General features: G+C 45.8%; 1 protein-coding gene across 1 annotated transcript; it reads right to left on the bottom strand.

The window, feature by feature from the left end:
- Positions 1–1376: 1376 nt before the first annotated feature.
- On the bottom strand, positions 1377–8983 carry LOC133054711 (2-acylglycerol O-acyltransferase 2-like). The gene is made up of 6 exons (XM_061139973.1): positions 8893–8983; positions 5419–5597; positions 4293–4497; positions 3803–3977; positions 2988–3184; positions 1377–1531 (listed from the first exon to the last, which is right to left on the bottom strand). The coding sequence occupies exons 1-6, from the start codon at positions 8981–8983 to the stop codon at positions 1377–1379; spliced, it is 1002 nt and encodes a 333-aa protein (XP_060995956.1).
- Between the last annotated feature and the right edge of the window lie 5901 nt (positions 8984–14884).

The raw sequence follows: 14884 nt of genomic DNA, 5'->3' as shown, positions 1-14884 counted from the left end.
CTCTCCCAGAGTCCAAAAGACTGTTCAATACATCTGTGTCTTTTTTGCTGTCTCACATACAGAGTTATTGTTACCATCTTTCTAAATTCCATATATATGTGTTAGTATACTGTATTGGTGTTTTTCTTTCTGGCTTACTTCACTCTGGATAATAGGCTCCAGTTTCATCCACCTCATTAGAACGGATTCAAATGTATTCTTTTTAATGGCTGAGTAATATTCCATTGTGTATATGTACCACAGCTTTCTTATCCATTTATCTGCTGATGGACATCTAGGTTGCTTCCAGGGCAGCCCAATTTTAAGAGGAGACTCCAGTTCTGCCAATTCCTGAGGGCCTTCATCTTCTGCCTGCTCTGCCCTGTGTGTGTACATAGCCTCCCCCTTCTCTCCCACAGAATAGGCTAGAGGTGGTAATTTGGAGCTGATTGATCAGGGAGGAAGAGGTAACATGCCTTTCTCTGGTCCATCTGAGCCACTGTCTGGGAAGAGGAAATAGGGCAGGAGGGCTGTGAAACCAGGCTGGGACTAAATAGGAGTCTTTGACCAGTGTTTTCAGTTAGGTAGGGAGGATGACAAAAAAGTAAAATAGAATCTTTCATGTGATGAATTGACATATATGGAGCCCAAGGTCAGGGCTGAATTACAAAGGATAGAGTAGGAGTTACTGTAAGCAGCTTTCAGCCTATGTGCCATTAGAGCCAAGGTCAGAGGTCATTTTAGCCCTTGGGAAAACTGAGATTCGGAGGGAGGTTGAAGAGGTTGGTGTAGTCATTTAGCCAGTGACAGAGCTCAGGACTTCCCCCCCTCCAGGTCCCTCTGGCTGATCCTCTGGGGCTCAGAGGATCCAGAAACTCAGAGGTGCCAGGATGAGCCAAGAGGTTGTGACCTCACCCTCCACTCCAGCTCAGGGAGGGAGGAGCTGGGACAGGCAGGATGCAGGATGAGGGAGCTTGTAGGAGAAAGGTATGCGGCTGGGGGCTGCTTCTGTGCTGTCACTCAAGACAGAAGAAGAGAAATCTGCTAACTGGAGCTGTTCTTTGTTTTGCTCATTGAGTAACAGGACCACAGAGGACAGAGACACAGACATCATTCTCTCTCAGTATCTCCCCCATTTCTCAGGTGGGCAGAACCAAGGACAGGGTCCATTACAGAGGAGTCAGTGCAGGAGAGCAAATCCCTGATGCCAGAGTCTGGTCTCCTCTGCCACGAGCCAGATGTGACCTGGGGCCTGGCATGGGGTGGAGCTGCAGGAGTCAGTGAAGGCTCTGGAGATGTGTTCAACAGACACCTTCAGGAAGCCTTTTGGGATTACTGCACCTCCCACCCTAATGCCAGCCCTGCCCTTTGGGGCAGCTGTTCCTCTGGGCAGGTACTCAGCAGAACTCCAAGTGTTGGTCTTTTGGGATGTTGTACTTGAGCTTGTGGGTTTCGAAGAGGTTGCTCAGCTCCTTCATGTAGTGCTGGTGCAGCCTGTCCACCTCCTCTTGGGAGGGATGTGGTGTTTTCGGCACCTCGATGGGCTTTCCCACTGAAAGACACAGAGGTGAGTGGTGGCCCAGAGTAGGAACCACTGGGGTCTCTGGATCCCATGGGGCAGGACCCCGTGCCGTGGTCACACCTACTGGAAAATGCCTGTATTGTTTCCCTTTCAACAGTATTTTGGGTGATCTAATCTAGATATTAGGACAACTCCAAAATTCTGAAATAATAAAAACACCTCCAGCTGGCCTTGCCACCTGCCAGACAATGTCCTAGGTGCTTTACTTGTATTATATCCTAAAATCTTCCTAACAATCCTATGGGGATTGAACCTGCTATTAGTCCATTTTAACAGGTAAGGTAGTGAGGCTCAGGGAGGTTAAGTAACTTATTGCAAGGTCACATAGCCAGGAAGAATCAGTGACAGATTGTAAGCCCTGAGGATGTGCTCTTAGACTCATGGACACGTGGATCTGGGAGTCTTAGATGCCATGAGTGGAAGTGTCTGTATGTCTGGGAGGAGGTGGCCCACAGCCCAAATGCCTCTTCTTCCTCTCCCTCCATGCTGGTCTGCAGTGTCCCCCATTCTAGGGAGGACATGGGAGGACCTTTCAACTGCCTTACTCTTGTTCTGCCTGGCTCAGAAAGCAGCTGTTCTGTGTTCTTCTCTAGGGAATGGTTCTGGAGGCATTAGTTGTGAATTATATCCATGAAAATATTACCAGACAACCCAGGAAAAGTCATGGTGTAGAGGGTTGGCCAAGACTGTACTCAACTAGGAAATGATTGGGTGAGTGGAGATGAATAGACCTCTCTCTATAAGCTTTGCCGTTGGAACCTAGTTGGAATGTAAGACAAAAGAAAATGAGATGACCATATGGCAGAAAAGATGGTGTTAAGTCCAGGCAGTAAAGCCCATGCCCATTATTTACAGGGAAATCCCTCAGGCTCTCCTTTATAGCCTGCTGATTGCTACTTTACACACAATTCTAACAGACCTGGAATGCCCTTCCCTTGTATTCATCTTCTCCAAAAGTCTTATGGGATTGTCTGGTCAGAATTAAACCCTCCTTCTCTGGCATCATAAAAGTCAAGCAGATCCTGATTCAAGCCTCAGTGTTGTTACTAGAGGGCATGAGGATCTGTTTGAAGTGATTTACCTTCTCTGAGTCTCAGTTTGCCATCAATAAAATAGGGATGAGTGTCTACCTCCAAGGTTACCCAGAAAAGTGAGCTCTAAGGAGCCATTGCAGTGCCTGCCACACATCAGGTGCTTGGTAATCAATAGTGGCTATGGTTCTTTGTACCTCAGTTACAGTTCTCATCCCAGACTGCCTTTTATCAGGGTTATTTGCCTGTGTGTCTATTTCACCCTCTAGAACATGAGCTCCACTTGGTCAAGGATATGTCCAACCCAAGTCCACGTTCTCTTGCGGCACAGAGCCCAGGCCTATTGCTCTGAAGCCTTCCCCCACCTCCCTACCCCAGCCCAGGTCTAGACTCACCCACAGTGGTGATGGGTAGGCGGTAGGGCATAAAACCAAAACTGTACTGGAAGACTCCACGGCCATAGAAGAGCGGGATGGTAAGACCTATCTTCTTGTACAGTTGATCATTGAACCATTTCCACCAAAAGCCAGAATTCTTTGCATGGGAATATAAGTTATTGTCCCCAAAGGAGAAGATTGGCACCAGATCTGCTCTGGAAGGAGACAGGAGAGAGGGCATGTGGAGGGGCAAGAAGAGTCAAATTGGTCACCTAGCAGGAAGCTTGTGACAGAAACTGCAGCAGAGGACAAAGCCCTGGGCTGGAAGTAGGTGGCCTCGGGTAACTCCCAGTTGTGCTACAGCTTTGCTTTGTGATGGTGGGGAGGTCCCAGCTCCTCTTAGGATTGCCACCTCCCAGTTGTACCACAACAAGGAGATCAGAATGTTGTAGGGTCCTCCCAAACATCAAACATCTGGGAAAATCTCTTCTGCTCCAGTTAGCTTGTGTTCTTTAGAGGTGCTTCAAGGTTGGATAACTGCTCTAAGCTGTGCCCCAAACTCCGTTCTCTCAGATCCCCTAGGTCTCAGATATAATGCCAACTTCAGGTAATATGACCCATCACGCCTAGTCCTTTTGATCAACTAGTCTCCCTTCTAGAATCTTCTCTGGGTATTTGGACATGAGACAGTAAATATCTTGCTAAGTTATCCTCTCTGTGAATGGACTGAACATCTCTTGCTAAAAGAGGACCTGCCTTAATCTCTGCTGTATTCCCACCAAAACACAATCCTTGCCAATCTCCAGCTGAACCCAGAGCCCTCTCCCCAATACCCATGCATCAGAGCGAGCCTGGCAAAGCCCTTGCGGTTCTGCAGCACCAGCTTGTTGCCTCCAGGTCTGGTTTTCAGTGCCTCCTTGACGCCCCCAATAGTGATACCCACTAGGTTGCCGCCTCCTTTCCTGCTCAGAATGTGAGCAACACTCTCCTTGTCTGTTGAGACCAGCCCTGGGGAGAGAGTAATGTGGTTAGCTATGGGGTGAAGGGGGCAGGGGCCACAGGGGGGATGTGGTAGGTCCCTACTCACCCTCCCCCTATAGCTGGGAGTTCCCTGAGGACTGGGACTGAGTCATTCCCTTCTTCCCAACCTCTCACCAAGCTCATTGCTGGGAGCTGTGGGAAGTACTTCCTTGGGCCTAGCCTCCTTCTCTACTACACATGTTCTTGGAGGAAATACAGAATTCTTAGAAGCCCTCCCTGAAATCCCTCCTCTATGCCTGCAGCCCTCATTTTCCTGGGCTCTCCAGTTCTGGGAAGGCTTACCCCCTTGCATGATGTAATCCCTGAAGAATGGGACCCAGAAATATATGTTTAACGTTGTTAGATGTGAGCGGATGCCAGGGAAAACTGAGGAGAAGCCCGTGCCCTCTGTGCACAGGTTGGTAAAAGATCCGATCGACAGGACTCCATGAGGGTGGAAGCCAGCAAGGTAGTTCCGGGAGGGGTCCAACTCAGCGGTCTTGACTAGCTGCAGGGATGGAAACCTGGTGAATTGAGGCTGGACCTTATGCCCTCACTGGTCCACCTGCTGGCTTTCTGGTCTGACCTCTTCTATGTGTCCCCTGTGCCCAAGTGCTATCACATCCCATGTGAGTGTGCTGAGATTAGAGATGGCCTATCTGAGGATCCTTGTCCCCACTGCAGGTCTGGAGCTGAGGAGATGGTTTGGGAGTCTGTGGAATGAAGAGGGAGAGAATGGACCCACGAATGGAACCACCAGGGAAGGAAGGCCCCCTGCCCAAGGCAGAGGTAGGACTCCTGGGAGGGTGACAGGGACACAAGCCCCTGTCCTATGTGAAGGGAAACCTTATCCCAGGCAGAGTCCATCCAGAATGAATGAGCCATTGCAGGAGCGAGTGAGCATCCCTCCAAGACTGTGGCAGCTGGAGTTCTTGAGGAAGCCTATCACTTGTGTTTAGAAAGCTCCAAGACCCAGAAACAGTTTCCTAATTTTGCTTGAATTTCCACCACTAAACTCTAGTTCACAAAAATCACAGCAGGAACTGTTAAAAGTTCAGGAATCCACAAGCCTTTGGTAGGGAGTGCAGAGGCTTGTCAATGTGGGGGAGCTCCAGTAGAGCATGGACTCCCACTTATGGGCTAGCCCATGATTCCTGCAGGGCCTGCACAGTGAAAGTGTGTAGAAGAGTTGGAGGATCTCCTGGGAGGTGCTGGGGTCCAGAATGTGAGGCCACTGAGCTATCTCTGCAGGCTCCCAGCCCAAGACAGGCAAGTCACTGGGCATATCATCCTGCCCTCTGCAGCCACTTGATGGTACTGTCTTCCCTCTGCAGGCCTGCTTTCTGCTCACTGCACACAGGGCCACACTTCCCCACGGACATGTGGGGCACTACAGTCTTAGCTACTCCCCAGCCACCCCATTACTCACCGAGATGGGGAAATAATTCTTCATGTATGTCCATATGACCCAGCGCCTTGTGGCCTCATTGCGCCTGCCCCCCTGCCATGGCTTATTTTGGTCCAAGTACAACCAGATTGCGTACAGGATACTGAAGAACCAGAATCTTGTGAACAGAAGGCCTATGAAGACCACAACGCAGATAGGGGCTGGGGAGGGAATCAGGAGCTGTCAGTAGTCACAGGAATGAAGGAAAAAGCTCTCCCCATATGCCCAGCACTAGCAGCACTGTCCTGTCCAGCTCTCACCCCAGGAGGAAGGGGTCAACCTCCCCTGCCTTCAAGGAGAAAGGAATGCAGCCCTTCCAGTGTCGCACTGGGAACCTGAGTTTGTAGATAGACCTATCTACAGACTTTTCCCCACTGTACCAGGCTGCTTATTCATTCTATTCTTATCCCCTCCACCTCCCTCTCCATCCTATTAAGTAATTTGTATTTACCAAGGGATCAATAAAGACCTGATGGAGAAGTGATTAAATGAACCTTTGGGACCACAGAGAAAAGGGAGACATTCTCTCTGCCCAGCCCTCTTTCAGTATACCCTCAGCCCATCTTTCATACATTTATCCCACCAGATTCCTCCTCTAATGAAGCTCTCCTATGGCTTTTTCATAACTTTGAGGCACAGTCCAAGCAGCTCATCCTGGCTTTCAAGCTCCCCATGACTGACTTGAGTCCCCTCCTGCTCCAGCTTCACTCACCCATATGCACCCCCATAATCCAGCCACACTAAGCTGCTCAATGTTCCTACAACTCCCTGAGCTCTTTCTGTCTCTTAGCTTTTGCTCATAATGTTTCCTATGCCTGCCCTTCCCTCTCCTGCCAAAGGAGGGAGGTAGAGGCTAACACACTTGCCTGGGCAGTGAGTCAGGGGTACAGCATGAGTAAGGCTGGGCCCAGTGAGGAATTCCCCTCTGATCTTCGATTCTCAGTCCCTAACGCAGGTTAGTCCCAGCTTCACCTCAGAGTTGGGGAGTTCTGTGGGGCTGTCATTAATCTAATGCCAAAGGAACCTCATTCCCAGGGAATAATTCTCCCTCTCCAACTCATTGACTCCATTCAATCCCATGCATTCAAACTCTTAAAGAAGGTCCATTTCCACTTCTATTCCATCTGAAAGTAGGGCAGATTGGGCTGTCATTCCTAGTAGGCTTCCAGGAAGAGGGGATGTTTGACTCAATTTAAATAGTAGTAAAATTCATAAGCCAGACAAAGTAGGTTGAAGCTCACAGATGCTCACTTTACACAGAGCTCCTATGATGTGTCAGGTGCTGGTGGTACAACTGTGAACTGACAGAAATCCTGGTCTTCTCAAGCTGACTCCAGAAAATCTGGAGGAAGGCGACAGGATGCCAGTGGGGACAAGATGTCCAGGATTTTGACTTAGGTCTTATTTTATTTCATTTATTTATTTATTTGTCACTACAATGTGAAGAAAGCAATACAACCCCAGCTAGGTCGCTGCCCTTGGACAAAAACAAAAGTCTGTGTGGGCCACTCCCCCTTTCAGAAAACCAGCTCTAGAGGGTAAAAGCACATTGGTAATAGTGACTCCCTAGAGGGTAGTGTTTGAGGATGTCTTTTACCTTTAGGATACACACTTTGTTTCAGTATGCCACAGTAACATTATTAGTTTTGTACTGAGAAAATAAATGTTAGGAAAAAACCCATATGCAGGGTATTTCCATTTGATCTAAAGATTTCCCTACACCCCACCATCCCCCTCACCTGGGCTCACTCTTTAACTACTGTCAGCAGGAAAAATCCTAACCAGGGAGACTTTTCAATTTCTGAGGAAAGCAGACTTTTTTCACCTTATTACAAGGGGAAAAATGTAAAAACCCACTTTACAGAGGCCCAGAGAGGGTATGTAGATTGGTTAGGTCACACAAAAAGTTAGTAGGATGAGATCTGTCATTCAATTCTACTATTTGGGTTACACTGTACTCCCAACATTCATTCATTCAACAAATATTCATTGACTTCAACTCTTTTAAGAGCTGGAAATGCAGCTGAGAACAAGAGGAACTGTTTGAAAGGATCTTACCTTCCTATATGAGATGTGAATTGTTAAAAGAAGGAAACAGAGTAAACAAAAAACCCATTGTTTCTGGGCCCTGAGTCCACTGTGACAGGTCCTAGTTAACCACTCCAGTCAACTCTTGGCCCTTCCACCAAATGGCCTGCTCCATGTCCAGTGTGAACCAGCTATTCGCTATATGTATGGTGTATACTCCCTCACTGGAAGCCATTACTCTCCTACCAGCCTTTAATTGCTGCCCTGTGGATCCAACTCCTAACCATCTCTCTACCTACTGTCAGCCTCCCTTGACCAGGGGAGGCAGTCTTTACCCTAAACATCAGACTGTAAATATTTTAGACTTTGCAGCCAAAAAGGCAACTCAGAGGATATTATATACAGAGCTGAGGATTTAAAATGTAAAAACCACTCTTGGCTCATGGGCTGTGCTGTGCTGTGCTAAGTCACTTTAGTCGTGTCCGACTATTTGTGACCTCCATGGACTATAGCCCACCAGACTTCTCTGTCCATGGGGTTTTCCAGGCAAAAACACTGGAGTGGGTTGCCATTTCCTCCTCCAGGGGATCTTCCCAGCCCAGGGATTGAACCAGCATCTCTTAGTTCTCCTGCATTGGCAGGTAGGTTCTTTACCACTAGCGCCACCTGGGAAGCCCAGGTGACTTCCCTGGTGGCTCAGATAGTAAAGAATCTGTCTGTGATGAGGGAGACCTAGATTTGAACCCTGGGTTGGGAAGATCCCCTGGAGAAGGGAATAGCTACCTACTCCAGTATTCTAGCCTACAGAATTCCAAATTCCATGGACTGTACAGTTTATGGGGTCACAAAGAGTCAGATACAACTGGGTGACTATTTCACTTTCAAGGGCTGTACCAATATAATAATAATGAGTGAGCTGGATTTGGCCCATGGGGCATAATTTGGAGACCCCTGATACAGTTTGTTACTGCTCCCTGTCATTAGTTTATACCCTACACCCTAAACACAGTAGATCCATTGGCTTCAGCCATAGGGACCTATACCACAAAGATTGGACCTTGTCATTCCCATACCTAAAGTCCTCCTGGGGCTCCCTTTGTCCCCAGGATAAGGGACAAGGTACAAGCTCCTGCTCCTGGCACCAGTGGACCCAGATCCTTTTCCTTAGCTGCCCTCCCTCTAGCTCCAGGACCAAGGCTACTTGACTTCCCAGTATTCCAGATTGGGCAGGGGGTAGGTGCAGCCAGTCAGACACACTCCTTCTGGCAAAGCACTCTGAAGGCCAGCTGAGCAAATTGTCCTTCATACCAGGCGATCCCTAGGTGCTGAGCTCAGCAGCCCTTTTAGGGCTTTCTCCCATCAATGCACTCTGTGCTCCAGAAGTGGCAAGTGTCCATGGCCTCCTGTTCCCAGCCCAGCCTGTCTTACGCAAGACCATGAAGCAGAAGATCCAATGCAGGACCACGAAGGTCTGTAGTCTGCGCTCCAGTGGCACAAACAAAGGCGCAAACTCCACCATGCTGGCTCCTCTGTGGGTTCTGGAGGCTTCTCTGAGTTATGCTGTGGTCTGAGACGCCTGCTGGTGTTTGCTGCTGTCAGAGATTGTCTAAGCATTTATGGGTTCTGAAGTGGGTGGGTGACCCCAACATCTTCCTGCCCCCGCTTGGCAAGGATCTCTTTCTTAGGAGAAATCTTTGAACCCACCTTCCTGGCTCCATGTAAAAATGGAGGAAGGAAAGGACATTTGCCTCTTCAAGCAATGTTTTATCTGCCAGATCTTCTTTCTCTGTTTGCTTGAATCTTGCCACATGCTTGAATCATGTGCCACTTGGCACATGAAGCAACAAATATAGTGCAATCTTGTCTTCTTTCCGCCTTCCCAGCTACCTGGCTATGATAATTGTCTCCTTTCATTTGCCAGATCCACTGTTCCCCTCCACGAATTTGTAATTACAGTTCCCATCTAAAAATCCCTTGGCCTCACCATCTCCTCCACCTCCTGCCCTATTCCTCAGCTCACCTGCACAGCACAACTCTTGGAAGAGCTGTCATTGTCTTCCAAGAGACAATGACAGCTGTCAGCTCCACACCCTTCCCTCCCATTTTCTCCTCCCTCCTCTAGACTTCAGACATCACTGTTCCATGGAGCTGCCCTTGACAAGTTCACCAGTGGCCTCCACACTGCTGAATCCAGTGGTCAATTCTCAGTTCTCATCTTGACCTCTCAGCAACCTCAGACACAATTGGCCCCTCCCTCCTCCTTGAAACTACTTGGTCTGTGGACCCCACCCTCTCCTGGTTTCTCTCCTGCCCCTCTGACTGCCCCTCGGTCTCCACCGTGGCTCTTGTCCTTCACCAGGCTAAGTGTTTGAGGGTCTTTCTGCTCTCTCTGTCCCTGGACCCTCCCTCCTCTCCTTTAGAGACCTCATCCAGGCTCATGGCCTTGAAGTCTGTCTACAGAATGAACACTTCCAAACTGCATCTCCTGCCTGACTTTCTCTTGGGCTCCAGACTTGACTAAGTAGGTGGGTACTTGACATTCTCCCTGATAGTCTGCTCGGCACCTCCACCACAGCTTGTCTAAAACTGAACTTGACTTCCCCTCACCTGCCTGTGTTTTAGTCTCTATATAGCCACTGCTACTGCTGCTAAGTCGCTTCAGTCATGTCCGACCCTGTACGATCCCATAGACGGCAGCCCACCAGGCTCCCCCATCCCTGGGACTCTCCAGGCAAGAACACTGGAGTGGGTTGCCATTTCCTTCTCCAATGCATGAAAGTGAAAAGTGAAAGTGAAGTCGCTCAGTCGTGTCTGACTCTTAGCAACCCCATGGACTGCAGCCTACCAGGCTCCTCCGTCCATGGGATTTTCCAGGCAAGAGTACTGGAGTGGGTTGCCATTGCCTTCTCCCCATATAGCCACAGAACTTTCCAAAGTGGTTACCAATATTTACTCCCACAAACCCCTGACAAAAATTCCAGTTGCTCCACATTCTTCTCAACATTTAATCCATTTAAATGAGGATATGGGGAAAACTTCATTGTGCTCACAGTAGTTGCACAATTGCACAATGCCTAGTTGTGCACAATTAAGCACAATTGAGCAAAATTAAGCACAATTAACAAAATTAAGCACAATTGAGCACAAATAAGGATGTTTACTGGGGCAGGAGGAGAAGGGGATGACAGAGGATGAGATAGTTGGAGGGCATCACCGACTCAATGGACGTGGGTTTGGGTGGACTCCAGAAGTTGGTGATGGACAGGGAGGCCTGGCGTGCTGCAATTCATGGGGTCGCAAAGAGTCGGACACGACTGAGTGACTGAACTGAACTGACCTGATTGGCCATTTGAATATATTTTATCTTCAGTTCTACTCTTTTGTTGATTTAAATATCTCTTGCATTGTAAAACTGCTTTCCACCCACACAGCCAGTCTCTTTGATAATCACTGATACTGGTGTTCTCACTGGTTTCTGGGCCCTTTCTCCCTCTCACATTCTCAACAGCTAGAGGGACTTCTTGGTCAAGGGCTAAGTGATTGCACAAGCTGTAGAGTAGTGTGGCAGGTTTTTCCAAAACAGCAGCACCAGTTTACATCTCACCTAGAATATGTCAGTGTCCCATGGATGCAGATCATCTCTCCTCCTTGGTAAATTCAGACACCTTATTTGCTGATGTGTAGAGAGATATATAGTTGGGGTCTTGATTTCCATTTAGTCATCACAAAAGGTGAACCTGGCTTTATTCATTACATTTCCTCTCTGTGAAAATCTCCTTCTTAATTTTTACTCATTTCTCTACAATATATTTTTGCTTTTTTTTTTCTTCTGAATTTGAAGAAAACTACCCCCCCCCCCCAATACTAACCATTGTTGGTTGGGTACATCATGAATTTCTTGTCCCAATTTTTTCTTCATTTATATAAATTTTTATTTAAACAGTAAGTTAGAAATTGTATTTACATTAATTCTTTATTCTCCTAAAAGAGTACCTAAAATCACACCCCCACCCCTTATAGGGTATAATAAGTGTTCACTGAAACTGGATTGTGTTATTGTTTTAAGGGAAGAAGATGGAGAAGAAGGAGCCACCAGCTAGCTTGTCCTGCTGTCTACAAGGGAGCAGGACTTGGAGCAGAAGTGAGTGTGCCTGAGTCCTGCAGTGCCTTCCATCTGTGGACCCAAGAATAAGGCAAGGTTTGAGCATCTCACAGCTTCTTCCCATGTGAGGTGCGATTTTTTTTTTTTTTCCTCTTCCTGGTGGGGAGGGTCTTCCCTGATAACTCAGCTGGTAAAGAATCCACCTGCAATGCAGGAGATCTGGGTTGGGAAGTTCCCCTGGAGAAGGGAAAGGCTACCCACTCCAGCATTCTGGCCTAGAGAATTCCGTGGACTATAAAGAATTGGACATGACTGAGCAACTTTCACTTTCACTTTCCTGGTGAGGACCACATGGAGCCCTGGGGTTCTTCTCTCAATTCTTACTTAGCTTGTGTTTTAAGGTGTCACTGACAATCTGGTTTTAGAAAAGGCAGAGGAACCAGAGATCAAATTGCCAACATCCACCGGATCATTGAAAAACCAAGAGAGTTCCAGAAAAACACCTATTTCTGCTTTATTGACTATGTCAAAGCCTTTGACTGTGTCAATCACAACAAACTATGGAAAAATCTGAAAGAGATGGACATACCAAACCCCCTGACCTGCCTCTTGATAAATCTGTATGCAGGTCAAGAAGCAGTAGTTAGAACTGGTCATGGAACAACAGACTGGTCCCAAATAGGAAAAGGAGTACTTCAAGGCTGTATATTGTCACCTTGCTTATTTAACTTCTATGCAGAGTACATCATGAGAAATGTTGGGCTGGATGAAGCACAAGCTGGAATCAAGATTGCTGGGAGAAATATTAATAACCTCAGATATGCAGATGACACCATTCTTATGGCAGAAAGTGAAGAACAAAAGAGTCTCTTGATGAAAGTGAAAGAGAAGAGTGAAAAAGTTGGCTGAAAACTCAACATTCAGAAAACTAAGATCATGGCATCCGGTCTCATCACTTCATGACAAATAGGGAAATGGTGGAATCAGTGGCAGATTTTTTGGGCTCCAAAATCACTGCAGATGGTGACTGCAGCCATGAAATTAAAAGACGCTTGCCCCTTGGAAGAAAAGCTATGACCAACCTAGACAGCATATTAAAAAGCAGAGACATTACTTTGCCAATAAAGTCTGTCTAGTCAAGGCTATGGTTTTTCCAGTAGTCATGTATGGATGTGAGAGTTTGGCTATAAAGAAAGCTGAGTGCCGAAGAATTGCTGCTTTGAACTGTGGTGTTGGAGAAGACTCTTGAGTGTCCCTTGGACTGCAAGGAGATCCAACCAGTCCATCCTAAAGGAGATCAGTCCTGACTGTTTATTGGAAGGACTGCTGTTGAAGCTGAAACTCCAATACTTGGCCACCTGATGTGAAGGTTGACTCATTTGAAAAAACCCCGATGCTGGGAAAGATAGAGGGCAGGAGGAGAAGGGGACAACAGAGGATGAGATGGTTGAATGGCATCACCGACTGAATGGAGGTGAGTTTGAGTAAACTCCAGGAGTTGGTGGTGGACAGGGAAGCCTGGCATGATACAGTCCATGGGGTTGCAAAGAGTCGGACATAACTGAGCAACTGAACTGAATAACTGAACATTTAAAATTTTAATGTATTCCTATTTATCAGCCTTTTATTTAATTGATATTGCTTGATTGCTTGGTCTGACTTAGGAAATCTTTAAGTCATTTTGACAAATTGTAACTTTTCCTTGGAAACTATCAGTTTCATCAAAGAATGCAAATTTATTTTCATTGATGTTTGTAAGAAAACCAGTTTCTTTGACTTTAATATTTCTCTCTTTCAGTTATTTCTCCACTGGTCTTTATTTTGTGTAGTGTGATTTATCTTCATTTTTACTACTTGCAGAGTTGTTAATTTTTTGGTGTAACTCAGGTTTTTATTTGGTATCATAATTCTGTCCAAAGAAACTCCCTTAATGTTTCTTATAGCACCAGCTCACTAGGCATTAATTCTCTCACCTTTTGTTTGTCTAAAAACACCTATACTTTTGTCTTAATTTTGAAAGTGATTTTCATTGGATATAGAACTTTGGGTTGACAATTAATTTTCCTTTCAGTTCTTCAAAGGTGTAGTTCTTGTCTTTGTTCCTCTGTGTTTAATATATCTTTGGATCTAACTGCCTTGCAGACTCTCAGTTCACCTTTGACAGCTTTAATATAATGTGTCTAAATTAAAAAACATGACAAAAATAAAAAAACAACAACAAACCTATTCCATTGAGAGTCTCTGTAGTACTGGATCTATGATCTTATAGCTTTCATTATTTTTGGAAAATGTTGAGACCATGCCCAAAACACTTCATCTGCTCTGTTATCACTTTCTACTATGATGTTTCAATTACATTAATATTACACTTATTTTACCACACATCTTGAATGTTCTGGTCCAGCTGTAAATAAGACAGGATGGGTTTGGTAAAAGAAGAGACAAATAGATTAATGGAACAGAGTAAAGAGCCTGCAAATAGGCCCACATACATGTCATCAAATGACCTTTGATAAAGGAACAAAGACAATTTAATGGAGAAAAGAAAAATTTTTTTTATTTGCTGATGAGTCTTTAGATCTCTGCTGTATCCACAATTGTCCCTGTTTATAATCCTAAAATTTTTAATGTGGGATTTCTTTTTTGTTTGTTTTTCTTTCTGGATGAATCTGTCAGATATTTATCTCTTTTAGAGGAACAGTTTTTTTTGTTTTTTTTTTTTTTTAACTTTAACTTTCTGGCCATCTCTAATGTATAGTTATTTCATATTTAATTACCTTGCTATTTTCTTTACTTTTTAAAAACCCCATCTACTTTCTTTAGGTTTGCCCAAGCCTCTTCCTGTTTTCTTTAGTCTAATCACTGCAGTATTTTTAATCTTTGATTATCTCAATAGATGCAGAGAAAGCCTTTGACAAAATTCAACATCCATTTATGAAAAAAACCCTCCAGAAAGCAGGCATAGAAGGAACATACCTCAACATAATAAAAGCTAAATATGGCAAACCCACAGCAAACATTATTGTCAATGGTGAAAAAATGAAAGCATTTCCCCCGAAGTCAGGAACAAGACAAGGGCGCCCACTCTCACCGCTACTATTCAACATAGTTTTGGAAGTTTTGTCCACAGCCATCAGAGCAGAAAAAGAAAGAAAAGGAATCCAGATTGGAAAAGAAGAAGTAAAACTCTCACTGTTTGCAAATGACATGATCCTCTACATAGAAAACTCTAAAGACTCCACCAGAAAATTACTAGAGCTAATGAATGAATATAGTAAAGTTGCAGGATATAAAATCAACACAGAGAAATCCCTTGCA

This window comes from Dama dama, chromosome 1 (genome assembly GCF_033118175.1).
Source record: "Dama dama isolate Ldn47 chromosome 1, ASM3311817v1, whole genome shotgun sequence".
Classification (NCBI taxonomy): Eukaryota; Metazoa; Chordata; class Mammalia; order Artiodactyla; family Cervidae; genus Dama; species Dama dama.
This window is presented reverse-complemented; position numbering and strand designations above follow the sequence as displayed.

Excerpts from the sequence above, each read along its gene's own strand:
- LOC133054711 (XM_061139973.1), bottom strand. The coding sequence starts at position 8,983 with ATGGTGGAGTTTGCGCCTTTGTTTGTGCCACTGGAGCGCAGACTACAG. Across the intron at positions 5,598-8,892 it reads CTTCTGCTTCATGGTCTTGC|CCCCTATCTGCGTTGTGGTC; the intron begins GTAAGACAGGCT and ends TTCCCTCCCCAG. Across the intron at positions 3,978-4,292 it reads GGATTACATCATGCAAGGGG|GGCTGGTCTCAACAGACAAG; the intron begins GTAAGCCTTCCC and ends CTCTCTCCCCAG.